Below are 12,716 nucleotides of genomic sequence, written 5' to 3' on the forward strand. Positions count from 1 at the left end.
ACTCAAGTGGTGCAGCAGTTGTGAGGATGGTAGAGAGTTGTGAGTGCACCATGTTTTTATATTTGGTTTCAGCAGTATTTTTGTTATTTCTGAAAAACACTTCTGGAATGCGAAAACAAGGTACCCTATTTTTTTCTCTCCCATTAAATCTATTTGTGCTGTTTCTGTTTGTACCTCAGTGCATGTTGGTGCCTGTTTATCTGCCCTTTATTTGCCAGCACTTATATAACACCCCCCCCCCCCCCTCCCACCGGCATCTCCCATTGCGTCCCCTCCTCAGTCGTCTGTTTTACCCACTTCTCCAATGACATTCCTTTTTATATATAGCCCTCCACTTGTAGACAACAGGAGACTAGGCATTTTTGAAAATGCCTCAAAATTACAGGACTTAAAAGCACAGTCACAAAACTGGTACCAGGTAGTCTCATTCCGCCTACGAGACTAGCATGGGTTCTTGTTAGTAAATCAAGCACTATTGTACTCTGTAAAGCCACAACGGGTACCATTTTAGAGTGCAGGTTGGTTGCACTGCACACAATTGCAATCAGTTTGTGTTGTGCTGTGGTATTCTAAAGAGTTGTCATTATGCACTGCATGCTACCACAGCTGCCTCGAAAGCTGAGATGGCCATGCAGCCGACTCACATGCCTGAGGAACACTGTTATTGGAGCCGGCTATTCGTTGCTTCCTGCTTTTTTACTTCTTGGATTTCTGAACCTCTATCAAATGATTCACTTCCTGTCTTAAGCAATGCATAGGCGTATATTTGGGGTGCCAAGATTTAGATTGCCATGGAAGTTGAGCAGGATCATTTTTAAGGGGATCAAGTATAAAAAAAAAAAATTATCTTTACCCAGTCCTGCAACGCTTACCATCACTAACAATCGCATTAGAGAATGTGGCTTTTTATGATGTCAACTTGGGTTTTGAGATGTATCAATATCCCCCTTACCCCCATTTAAAACTAGCCCATGCTGCAGATGGCAGCAATGAAGACTAGACGAGTCGAAGCGGCTGAACTTGGACATCTTAGTTCAAATCCTGGCCTTGAAGCATTGCCATTCTGTGGTTCTTGGTAGGGGTGGGTGGTGAACTCCACTCCGCCTCTGGAGTTTGCAGAGTTTTGCCCACTCCGCATAGAGTGTGGACTTCCCAAGAACTCCGCGAAGCAGGTAGAGTTTTTGTCTCTTACGCGGCTCACCGGCATTACCGTTGGCGAGTGCGAGCTGGGAAAATCATAGGCTAGACCCCTCCTGGTGAGATTTCTCAAAGCGGGCGGTCGCAGCAGATCACTGCTGCTCTTGTTGGGAAACCTGCCGGTCGCGTTGAGGAAGCTGCCGCTTGAGTAGAACATCTACTCGGGCAGCAGAAAGAAGCAGCGCCCTTTTGCGCTGCATTTGGTGCTTTCCGTGCCGATTTTGCAGACCGGGACAAACTCCTGGAGCTAAAAATCATCGCGAATTACTGCATTCTGCCGGTTGTGGAACTCTGCGAGCGTTTTGAACTCTGTCCAGGCCTAGTTCTTGGCAAATTGCGTCCTTTCCTCGTACTTCAAATTATACATTGGTTTAGTGTAATATGTGGGGGAAAAATGATCCTGTATACCGTCCTGTTCTGTTCCAATTAGATTTTTCTGTTCCTTCGATCCCATCAAACCTTGGTTTCAATAATGTTGCTGCCACATATGCTGTTCTTTGTTCAGACTCTTTAGTCCTAGAGGCACGATCTAGGCCATTTTTTTTAAAACCACTTTAAAGAAAGTTTTCAGAACAGAATATCCTTTTACAAATCCCTTCATTAGTCAGGTAGTTAAGGTTCTAGGTGAGTTACAACATAGGTATGTGAACCGTCTGCATTTTCGTGTCCACATCTTTCCTGGAACTCGCGGGCGGAGACTCATGTGACAAATGGGGTAAAGTCCCAGCCCATCAGTCTTCGGATACAAGCAGCTGTTAGCAGCATTGCAGCGTTATTTCAATCATGGTTTCGACTTTACCTCATACTTATGGAGAAGGAACTATAGCTGCCGTGCTCAGGAGTTGTGGTGGTGGGTGTGACCCCTTTCGTTTTGGATTGTCTTATGACGTATGTATGCAATGGCGCCAGCCCATCTCTGAAAAATTGACGGCAACAGCACCACTCAATGCCACAGCACCATTCAATGCAATCAATTTACTAAATGTGCCACATTTTAGTCTACCACATGCCCACTGATGGGAGGGCGGGGACGTCCCACTTGTGATCTGTTGTTAGTTTAGTTTCCAGCAGAAAATGCAAGACCAGTTTACTGGTCTCTGAGGACACTGCATACAGGCAGTGCTTCCCAAGTAGGACAGCCAGTAGGTTTTCCAATATTGAAATGTTTGTGATGTCTTTGAGACAAGCCGTCCTTCCAAAAGCTTCTGTTGCGCTTTCACTCCCACCACCAGTCCTAGTGTAAGTGTGATTCCTCCCCCAACGCCACCTGGTCGCATCCTCTCCTGCATCCATCACAGCCATCAAATATTGCCTTCAAATCTACTGGGGTGAGGAAACATTCTAATAATACTTTATAAGCGTTTTATTTCTATCGTATGTAGTCCAAAATAGTCACCCAGGAACTCTCTTGGGCATCAGGCTAAAAGTTTTAACATATTTGTAGCTGCTAAGGCTTCCCCATTTCCAGGTTGCCAAATAAGCGGGTAACTGTTCTTGCCTAGGTGCTAACATACAGTCCATTGATGTGGTGTCTCTATTTGCCCTTTGTTGCACCTTGGCTTGCAAAACAAATACATTAGCTGGTATTATTCTGAAAACCGCTCTCTGGCCTACGTGGAAGCTTCATGTTGGTCTAGTGCTTTTCAAAACTCTATTAACAAATGTGTCGCCTAGTTTGGGAGTGATCACCCTCTGCCCATCATCTATAACCCCACTCAGACTAGCAGAAAGAAAGTCTGGATTGTGTGCGATTGGCACCAGTAGGGAAAGGGTAGCTGGTAATCCATTGAGTCCTCAGCGCCCCTATCTTTTGTGTCAATGTGATAGTAGTCTTTCGGTTTGTGTGTTTATGCTGTTTTAAGGTAGGGGTGCCTTTGTGACTTAAGTGAAAAGTAGTAACAATTATTTATCGATTTTAAGTAAGAATGTAAAGGGGGTGTTATATATGGGTAAAAGGAGTGAAGTTGGGTGTGCAATTTTGTTTAGGCCAATGGTACCTTAGAGGTAGGGGTTTTACCTTACTACCAACTAGATACAGTTTTTTAAAAGAGTGTGATTTGAATGCCCAGTCTGTACTGGTGAAGTACAGTGACTCCCACAAAAGAACAAGAGGCACTTCTAGCATGAAACAGTAAGATGCAGACTCCCACACAGGTATGGTATTAACCATCTTCCACACTACCCTCCACCCGCTCTGACCCAAAAGAAACCCCCTCCACTTAAAGGCTATGCTCTCTCCTCTGGCCACTGACTTTGAAGCTCCATTCTTTCTTTTTGTCCTTTTCTCCTCCTACTCCCGTTCTCACCCTCTCTCCGCCACTCATGAACACTCCCACCCTCAAACCTGCTTCCCCTGTTGATTCATCACAACCTGCAAGGGGGGGGGGTCATTGCTATAAGGACATAATGCAAGACCATATTAGCCCCACCCCCCTTCCTTCCTTGGAGAACCGACCATTGAGAAAACCCAACAAGGGCAGCCGCCAGCCAATACGACTAGAACTTTAGACTTGTACTCATAAGCCCTAACCCCAATCAGAACCGAGGAGGCGCATAGGGGTAGCATAACGCCCCAAGAACTGAATCCCCAGAACCCCCACTCAATGAAAATGTGACTTCTAGTAGATTTATCTTCACAGCCAGAATTTTGGGTTTTGGGAGGTCAAAAGTACTGATTCCCCCCACCCCATGGAGAATTGCTGAATGCTGCACTATACATATACAGCATTATATAACACATTATCGCAACATTTCCTGATTTGTATGCAGTGCTAAATTATTGAGGTCGAAATCCAAAGGTAGGTAGGCCCCGAGACTAACGTTTTAGCGAACGACTTAATAGAGCCCAGAATTGTAGGCGCGGGTCTCAATTTTTGGGTACGACTGATTTTCCTGCGGTGGAAATTCAGACTGACATATGCATGAAGAAATACAAAATCATGTTTTATAACGTAAGAAAACAGCCTGCGCTTGGTTTGTAGTTCTGCTTGGCGGAGTGTGGAAGCAAGAGATTAGATTTGGGGGATGTGGGTACTTTAGCCTGCCACTGTTTTGGGAGCCGGTGCTCCTAGAGAAACATAAGTTACGATGATAAGAGATATTGTCCAGTGCTCTTTGAATCCATCACTCGACTGCAGACTTTTTTTTTGTAATATTTGGCCTACTTAAAACCAGCGAAAATAAGCACAACAACTCCTGTTTATTCTTACTTACTAGCGTTTTGTGGCTGCCACAGAAAGCAGCCTCGCACCACATGTGGTTGGATTGTGGCTTGTCGGATGCACATGTGCAGGTTCTACCAGCGCTGTGTGTGCAGCGTCCTCCGACTTTAGACCATGAGATAAATCCGTGGTATTTTTGTAAACTCCTCATGAAGTCACATGTAAACATTAAAAAAAAAAGAATGCATGTTGTGTATTTTACATAAGTTCAATCCTGTTAACTCAATGCATGGATTGCTAGCGTGCTGTTAGATGTAAGTCGTGGTGGTTTTTGTTCCATGTATTCTTTTCATAGGCTGGTGGCCTCTGATTCAGATTTTGCTTTAGGAAGGCAGGTTAGCAATTGGCTGGTGAGTTTTGAGATGCGAGTGATGTGGCGAGTGACATTATGTGCTTGCGCTGGGCATTTGCCAGTGCTGCCTTCTAGAGGTAAGAGACTTTACCAACCACTGAAAGTCCAGGCTTAACAATGGGACCTGATGCGTTTCCAAGGGCAGAGGCTACACTTGTTACAGGGATTGCTTTACTGCCCTTGGGTCCCAGTGTGCTGGCTTTGACACTGGTAGCTAGCAGGTAAGGACCCACACACTGTTTGCTGAAGAGCTCTGTATGCTAAGAAGTGCCTAGTAAAGCTGTAGTTGGGATAAGTGGAAGGCTGTGTCTACAGAGGAGCTGAGAGCAACCAATCGAGTCAAGCTGTCAATTAAGTGGGTTTTCATAGGCCGCGTTTGCGGCTGAGCGAATAAATTGACAAGATGCTCAGCCTTGGTGACTGCTGTTAGCGTAGGCCCTGTACAATAAGACCCCTAATCTGTATTGTGCATGCACCCATAGTGTAAGTTTGCATGCACTCCCCTCATCCCTACCTATCCCCCCTTTCCTTTTCTAGCCACATCCCTCATCCAGCTGTTAGCCATGCGCCCTCCCATAGGGCTCTGATCGCGTTTATATGGTGAGTGCTTAAGGCGATGCTGGAGGAGTTTAGGAAAGAGTGCCTCAGAGGGAGGATCTTAGATTTGAGGAGAAGAGAGTTGCAGAAGAAAGGCTGATGGTGGACCAGTAAAAGAGGTTGGAAGAAAATATCTTTGCAAATGTGGAAGATCTGAGAAGCTCACCAGGGCCATGACCCTAGGATGATTCTTCGCTACAATCCCCTGCCGGGTAATCCATGTTGCCAGAGCCCCTCTTGGCTGTCGCTCACCTCTGCAGCAGGACTCAGGCTGCATGGGGATGTGTGACCATGACAAACACCTACACTTGTGTGGGTGTCATCAAGTGTCAACTGCAGGAGCAGGTCTGAGGCAGGAGGAAGGGGAATCGGACCATGACTCTGGCCCGGGTAAGGCGAGGGTATGTCCTCTGGATTCATGCATAGATATAGTGCTGTTTTACTCCGGGTCGACCAATTGACAACTCCTCTCTGCGTGACAGCCTTTGGCTGTACACAACCCTACACATAAGACTCCTCAAAAATGTTCTTTAATAGAAAGCAATTTACATTCACTACACAAAACACTTATTACCTACAAACCCTACATACGCTGCACTAATTTGCAACAATCAAACGCTCGCAAACGTCAAATTGACCTTAATAATGGTCTTCCCAGTGTGTATGAAAGGGCGCCCTGTGAGAATATGCTATGATGCCATGGAAATGGTCCTTGGCGCTCTACTGATGTGAGGAAGCTAACATAACTTGATGTAGTGTTTCCCATCGCTAGGGACAACTGCCTTGTAGAGGGATCAATTATAAGTCTTTTGCTGGTGTTCACAAGTATCTGAAGGAACTGTTAATTTACTCTTTAAAAAAATGAGGACGTAAACGAAGTGCTGTCAGCAGGTGCATTGTAAGCGCATTAGAACTTCGATGCTTTCCTGGTACGTACTTAAGATATGTTTTCTTTAGCTTGGTGCTGTGTTGAAGTGCTTAGAGCTGTAAGCCTCTATGCATCCCCCTCAAACAACCAACCCTACCCCTCTACTCTAACCTTCTTAGGCCACATCCAGGATCATCATCCTCCTCCTTACAACCTTCAACCGGAAGTGATCCCCTTTGGACTTAGTGCTCTTGCCTACCATCAAAGCAGGTCCCAAGAAAAACTCCCCCCTACCTGAACATCTCCAGGGGACACTCTGCTATTCACCTTCTGCAGCACCCAACACCATTACCATTGCAAACCCCAGCCTGATGTCCCTGGACCATAATGGACGTCTGTTTGTTGACTTCTTTGCTGTGTTTTGTTCCCAGCAGCCCTGCCTTTACTGCTTGTTCATATCATAAGTTTAGAGGCTCATGCACTGTTCTCCATGTACCCAGTTTTCAAGACTACCAGTCGACATATAGTTGAGTTCTAGAACTATGAATAAATGCAAATGTATTGGCACCTGTAAATCAATGATGGCCTTTCCTCTCTTTGTCATGCAGGATCGAAGCTTGAGCAGCAAGCTGGAACCCATCTCTCCTGTTAGCCCTGCCCGCCTGGATGGGGACATGGACTCGATACCATCCAGATTCTCCAAGGAGGAGTTAATCCAGAACATGGACCGTGTGGATCGCGAGATCACCATGGTGGAGCAGCAGATCACGAAACTCAAGAAGAAACAGGTAAGAGCTCTTTGATGTTCAGAGCTGGGACATTGGCGGGTTGCTTACACAGCAGTCTCTTTTCAGCTGCTCTGCTTGGCATAAGCGTGGATCCTCTGGTATTTGTCTATTGCTGCATCAGAACCAATATGTTTCCCCTCGACCTGCTGCCTTTCCGGAGGCCCCAGATATTCCACAAGGTGAAATCACTTTTCAAACTACTGTTCTAGAAATCTGCGGAAAAACAGATTTTTTTTTTCTTTCACGACTCTGTTAATTGGTAAGAGACAACAGGTGCTTAGAAGAAACTTTAAGGCTGTGGCAGTGGCCTGCCTGTTCTTGTAGATCAGATGATTGGCTGCCTGCTATCCCAGTAGGTCGCCACTACACCTGCGGGAAAACTTGATGTGCCAGTGGGATGCCCTCTATTCTAGAAAAATTCTCTATGTGCCGGTCGGTTGTATGAGGAATAACTGCTCAACTGTTGGGCCAGCGTGTTGGGCACGGGATAGCTGCTCTTCTTTTTGTTCGGCTGGTCTTGTACACAATAGCTACACTTCTGTTGGCCCAGCAGGTTGTACGAGGGATAGCTGCTCTTCTATTGGCCCAGCAGGTTGTACGAGGGATAGCTGCTCTTCTGTTGGCCCAGCAGGTTGTACGAGGGATAGCTGCTCTTCTGTTGGCCCAGCGGGTTGTACGAGGGATAGCTGCTCTTCTGTTGGCCCAGCAGGTTGTACGAGGGATAGCTGCTCTTCTGTTGGGCCAGCGGGTTGTGCGAGGGATAGCTGTGCATCTGTTGGGCCAGCGGGTTGTGCGAGGGATAGCTGCGCATCTGTTGGGCCAGCGGGTTGTGCGAGGGATAGCTGCGCATCTGTTGGGCCAGAGGGTTGTGCATGGGATAGCTGCTCTTCTGTTGGGCCAGCGGGTTGTGCGAGGTATAGCTGCTCATTTGTTGGCCCGCGGGTTGTGCGTGGGATAGCTGCTCTTCTGTTGGGCCAGCGGGTTGGTGCACTGGATATCTGCTCTTTTGTTGGTCCAGCAGGTCGTGTACAGGATAGCTGCACTTCTATTGGCCCAGAGGGTTGTGCGAGGTAGCTGCTCATTTGTTGGCCCGCGGGTTGTGCGTGGTATAGCTGCTCTTATGTTGGGCAGCCCACAGTTTTACTTGTATATAGACTGTGACATCCAAATACTGGTTGACCAGCCTGTGTGCTGAGTTGAATAAGCTGCTGGCTAGTCTCTCAGGCCTCTGGCAGTTATAGTTGTTTAAAGACTATGCCAGCAGGGTAATGATAATGCCTGTGGCTGCGTTGAATAGGCTGTTGAGTCTTCTCAATTGCTACCCGCAGATAGTGGTGGCTAGTAGGGAATAGTGAGGGAGGGGTTAGAAAAATAGAGGAAAAAAAGAATTACCTGCTCATCGCTAGTCACCAGCCTCTGCCTCTCCTCTGTCCTCGCTGTTCAGCAGCCAGGCTCCCAGACTCCCTTAGCCAATCACAACGCTGCTGTCACCAGCATGACAGCAGTATTGTGATTGGTCTGAGTGCCGTGATTCGGCACTTATACAAGGAGTGGGAGCATGTGCATGTTCTCCACCCAGGCTGTGTAAATAAAGCTGGGTGCAGAACATGCTGAGTGAGTGCAGTTCCTCAGTGAATATCTAGGTCAGGAAAGTGGTCCCTGGAGGGGAGTGCTCCTTTTAGGAAGAAGGGTCCTCACACACCCGAGGGGTGTCATGCTTCATCCTCTCCGGCACCGACAGGGCCTCGGGTAGGTCGGCAGCGTATCCGCGCTCCTATAAGCTTTTTTCAGCACGCTGATAAAGCTTTTACTCTGCACGGTCCGATTGAGGCCGCCTTTTTCCGGTCTTTTCCCCCAACCCCCACCACCACCCCCAGGAGATGTTCTAAATGTCCTTATAAAGTATACTGAGATTATTCTAAATATCTCCTTAAACACACAGGGCATATACTCTCTTCTAACCTCCATCCCTGTGAGGAGTAGATAAAAGTCTTCTTGGTCGAGACAAAATGCGAAGATCCTTTATGGACTGTTAAAGGCATGAAACATGTTGACCTTTATTCAGACTTGCTGCAGCTAAATAGACCATTATATCTATTCTAGGCTCAAACAACGTTTATATCTTTGACAAAGGGATCCTATTATTAAAACCTCAGTTCTAGCTACGAATCCCCTTAGTCATTTTGAACACACCGTTCCCTTACCCATTCTACTTGCATTCTTTTCCATTCCCTCATGCACCTCACATCGGCGGAAGAGAAAGGACCGCTAGCAAAGAGCCCCCTCGAGGGGCCTGTTGGACATTGCAGTGCCAGCCCAACAAGGAGCTGCCCGATGATGAAGCATGACACCCCTCGGGGTGTGTGAGGGCCCTTGCTCGTAAAAGGAGCACTCCCCTCCAGTAATCACTTTCCTGGCCTAGATATTCACACAGGAACTGCACACTCTTCGTTCTCATAGCTGCAGGGGCCTGTGTGCTGGACCTTATAATAGCCCCAGTTCCTCCATCCTTGTTTTGAACATGCTAAGTGCGCATGACAGTTTGGCTGGCCCACGATGGGCCGGCCAAACCGTCATGCACACTTAAGGTGCACATTATACCACTCCTCGCCCCTCTGACGCGGCGAGCCAGCCCCGTCCTGACCGGGCTCCAAGCTCCACTAAAAATAAAATTATAATAATGTTCTGTTATTATCATTCTATGTTTTCTTTGCACTGCTCCGAGAGCAGTGGGGCCATGCTCTTCCGCCTTAGCGAAGGAGCCATTGTTGCCCCCAGATGGAGTGCATTGTAGGCTGTGATAGGAGGTCACAGAGCAGAAATACACATTTTTTTAATAGTCAGACCAAGTAAACCTATAAGGTGGGAATATGGGCTTCCTTTTCATTAAGACTGAAGTTTAAACTAAATGAGTGAAAGAAACTGTCTGAGCTGCACTCCGCGACGTGCTTATTGGGCTCTAGCATTTGTGTAGCACTTGGATCCCAAGGCACTTTAGGGAAAGTAAGGTAAGTAGGTACTCAGTCATTATGCATGGTTGAATATGAGTGAATTTGAAATGCATCCTTTATGTGGAGTTGGGAGTTGTGGATAATATTTGTAGGTATGGTTCAAACATTTGTGATGGACTTGTAGTAAAACAAAGTGATGGTGGAATTCTTGAATTCATCTCTGCCACTGGTAATTACTTGGGGCTGTATTCCAGTCCATCGCATGTTGTCTTCTTTGTTGCACTGTAAGTGCAACAGGAATGCTTACATGTGGGTTGTGTGCTCACTTTGCCTTGCAAACCAAGCAGCACCTCACTGGTGAGGCCGTAAAAGGGGCACACCTGTCTGGGGTTGCTAGTGTTCCCTTTCAGGGCAGATGTGGCCTGGCGGTTTGAGCTGGATTTTTCCTATTGGGGTAATATCAAGACTGATTTACATATGGTTGCTCCCCGTTTGAAGTGGGAAAAGAATGGGATGGCTCGCTGAGGGATTGCCGGTGCCTAAGACCTTTGCAAGCATTGCACCTAACACCTCTTTCTTCTTCTAGCAACACTTAGGCATGAATCTCTGCAGAGATGTAGGAGAGATGGACTCTCAGATGGCAGATAAATACCAAATTCCTTTGTCAGGGATGTGCCGGGAAAGGTCATGCTATTGGAAACACCCAAGTCTTAACTACTTTCTAGAATTCAAGGTGGTTCTTGGGTGCCCTTATTGGCAAAGGAGCCTGGTCATGTAATTGGAGAGAAAACTCCTACCTGTGCGAATGTTCCAGAACATTCGTCTTTAGCGTGGAGGGTCCTTAATTGGTGATAGGGTCAAAGTTTGTGTTGAAGGAAAATTTCCCCAGTTCCTTGGATGGTATGGTAACAGTCTAACCCCCCTTCCTTGCGCTGTTATGTAACCGCTAGTGGTCATTGACCACTCTCTCTAAAGCGCTAAGAGACCTGCCTGTGATTGTGCGCTATATAAAAATCAATTAACATAACATTGTGCCATATATGGCATTGTGAGCAATGCAGCGGGTCGGTGCAGGTGCAGTGAGAGATTGTTGTAGAAATTCGGTAGCTGGTGCCGGCATGAGGAGATTGATCGGGATTATTCTTGCACCCTAAAATTGATTTCAGGAGAGCAACGTCGCCCAAGGGACAAAGACTAGTTATGGTCCTCGTGTGAGAGCATTGTCCGGAAGTTGAAGAAGCGGCCACCGTTGGGTTGTCCATCCCAGTCCACAGGACGACAAGATGCCACTAATTGGTTGTTGCAGACGTGTTCCTTTTATCCTGAGTGAGAACTCGTGGAAACATATTAGATGACTTTTGAGACTGCCTGAGATATTGTGTATGTTGGACAATGTTGGGGAGAATCCTCAAGAAGATCCAACATCTAGTTCTGCCCATAGTAAAAACAGAGTCTCGGAGGGAATACATTTCCTGGTGTACTGTCGGCCCGTGCCTGGATCCCCCTATAAACTCATCCTTAGCACTGACTGGTGATGTCAGTTACGTTATGCATAGCAATACTTTTGGTGCCTTTTCTGTCCAAATGTAATGTCACTTTGTTTCTTAATCTTAGTAAAAATTGTATTTAAAAATCAATACATAAATAAAGCTGTGGAGCCAGTCCTTCAGACTGCATTGAAAGCATTTATTTTCTGATGTATTTATGATACACAAGGAAGCAGGAAGAGGTAAAGTAGTCTCTGATTGATACTTCTATTTTCAGAGGCCTCAATTTTTGAATCTCTCATTGTGCCACCCTGGATCGGATACTCTTGCAATGGCTCTTGTCGATGTGACGAAACAGGTCATGTAAGGTGCCACTTTGCACACTGACTTTTGTTCCTTTTTTTCCCTGTGCCCTTTGATGCAGCGCCAAAGCTTCTCTTTGGTACCCTTTATGCAGGCCTTAATAAATACAAACTTTTTCCAACACACCAACTGAAAACCGCAGCTTGTTGTCCCCTTTGTTTTTTTGGGAGGGACTGGGGGCATTGGTGGAGGGCAGAGTGCCACTCAAGTAGGCTCCACCCCATCCAAGGCCTCCCCCTCACCCCACACTGTGAAATGTATTTGGCAGGTATGTATAAGCAAATCAGGGGCTTAACACAGGCCCCCGCAGCCCACGCGGTGCGGGGGGACCCGATGCGCCAGGGGCCCCCTCGTCACTGCACTCTGTCCTGAGAGCACCTAATTGAGCCCATAGGGTGCCCCTCTACATACCTTGCAGGGAGGCCCCCTCAATTTTCGTTACGCACAGTGATGCAAATGAGACACTTACTGCTTTAAAGAAAAGTTGTAAACTCCACTCCAAGCTCCTGTGATTCATGCCATTTCGTTGGTGAAATCAAGTTTATTTCTAAACGTAGGAATTACTTCTTCACTCTATGTCCAGTTGCAGGTTTATTCCAGGTTTATGATTCCTTTTGCTGTTTTGAATTCTGAGAGGAAGAATGTGTGTCCGGTTTGTTTTGGTTGGTGGTTGGAACCCTTGGAGTTCTAGCAGTTGCACAACACTTTGGGAGTGGGGAGAGGGCTGTGGTAGGCTGAAGTGGCAAAGTCCTGTATTTGCACCTTGATGGCATTTGCTGTTGGGTCACTCTAAAGATCTACTTTTGTGCTGAATGATGAGATGTCAGTCGTTATAGAGCTTTTCTGCAATGAGAGGTTTTGTGGGCGTGATCTGGTTCCAGAGCTTCTCTTA

The 12,716-nt window shown here is 46.7% G+C and overlaps 1 protein-coding gene across 11 annotated transcripts in view; it reads left to right on the forward strand.

The window, feature by feature from the left end:
* NCOR2 (nuclear receptor corepressor 2) overlaps positions 1-12,716 on the forward strand; it is a 1,233,371-nt gene that overhangs the window by 430,500 nt on the left and 790,155 nt on the right. For all 11 annotated transcript variants that reach the window (XM_086942885.1, XM_086942883.1, XM_086942892.1 and 8 more), the window contains exon 5: positions 6,844-7,023. In XM_086942885.1, the coding sequence (XP_086799011.1) occupies positions 6,844-7,023 (180 nt within the window). The remainder of the gene's footprint in view (positions 1-6,843; positions 7,024-12,716) is intronic.

Source organism: Lissotriton vulgaris, chromosome 11 (genome assembly GCF_964263255.1).
Source record: "Lissotriton vulgaris chromosome 11, aLisVul1.2, whole genome shotgun sequence".
NCBI lineage: Eukaryota > Metazoa > Chordata > Amphibia > Caudata > Salamandridae > Lissotriton > Lissotriton vulgaris.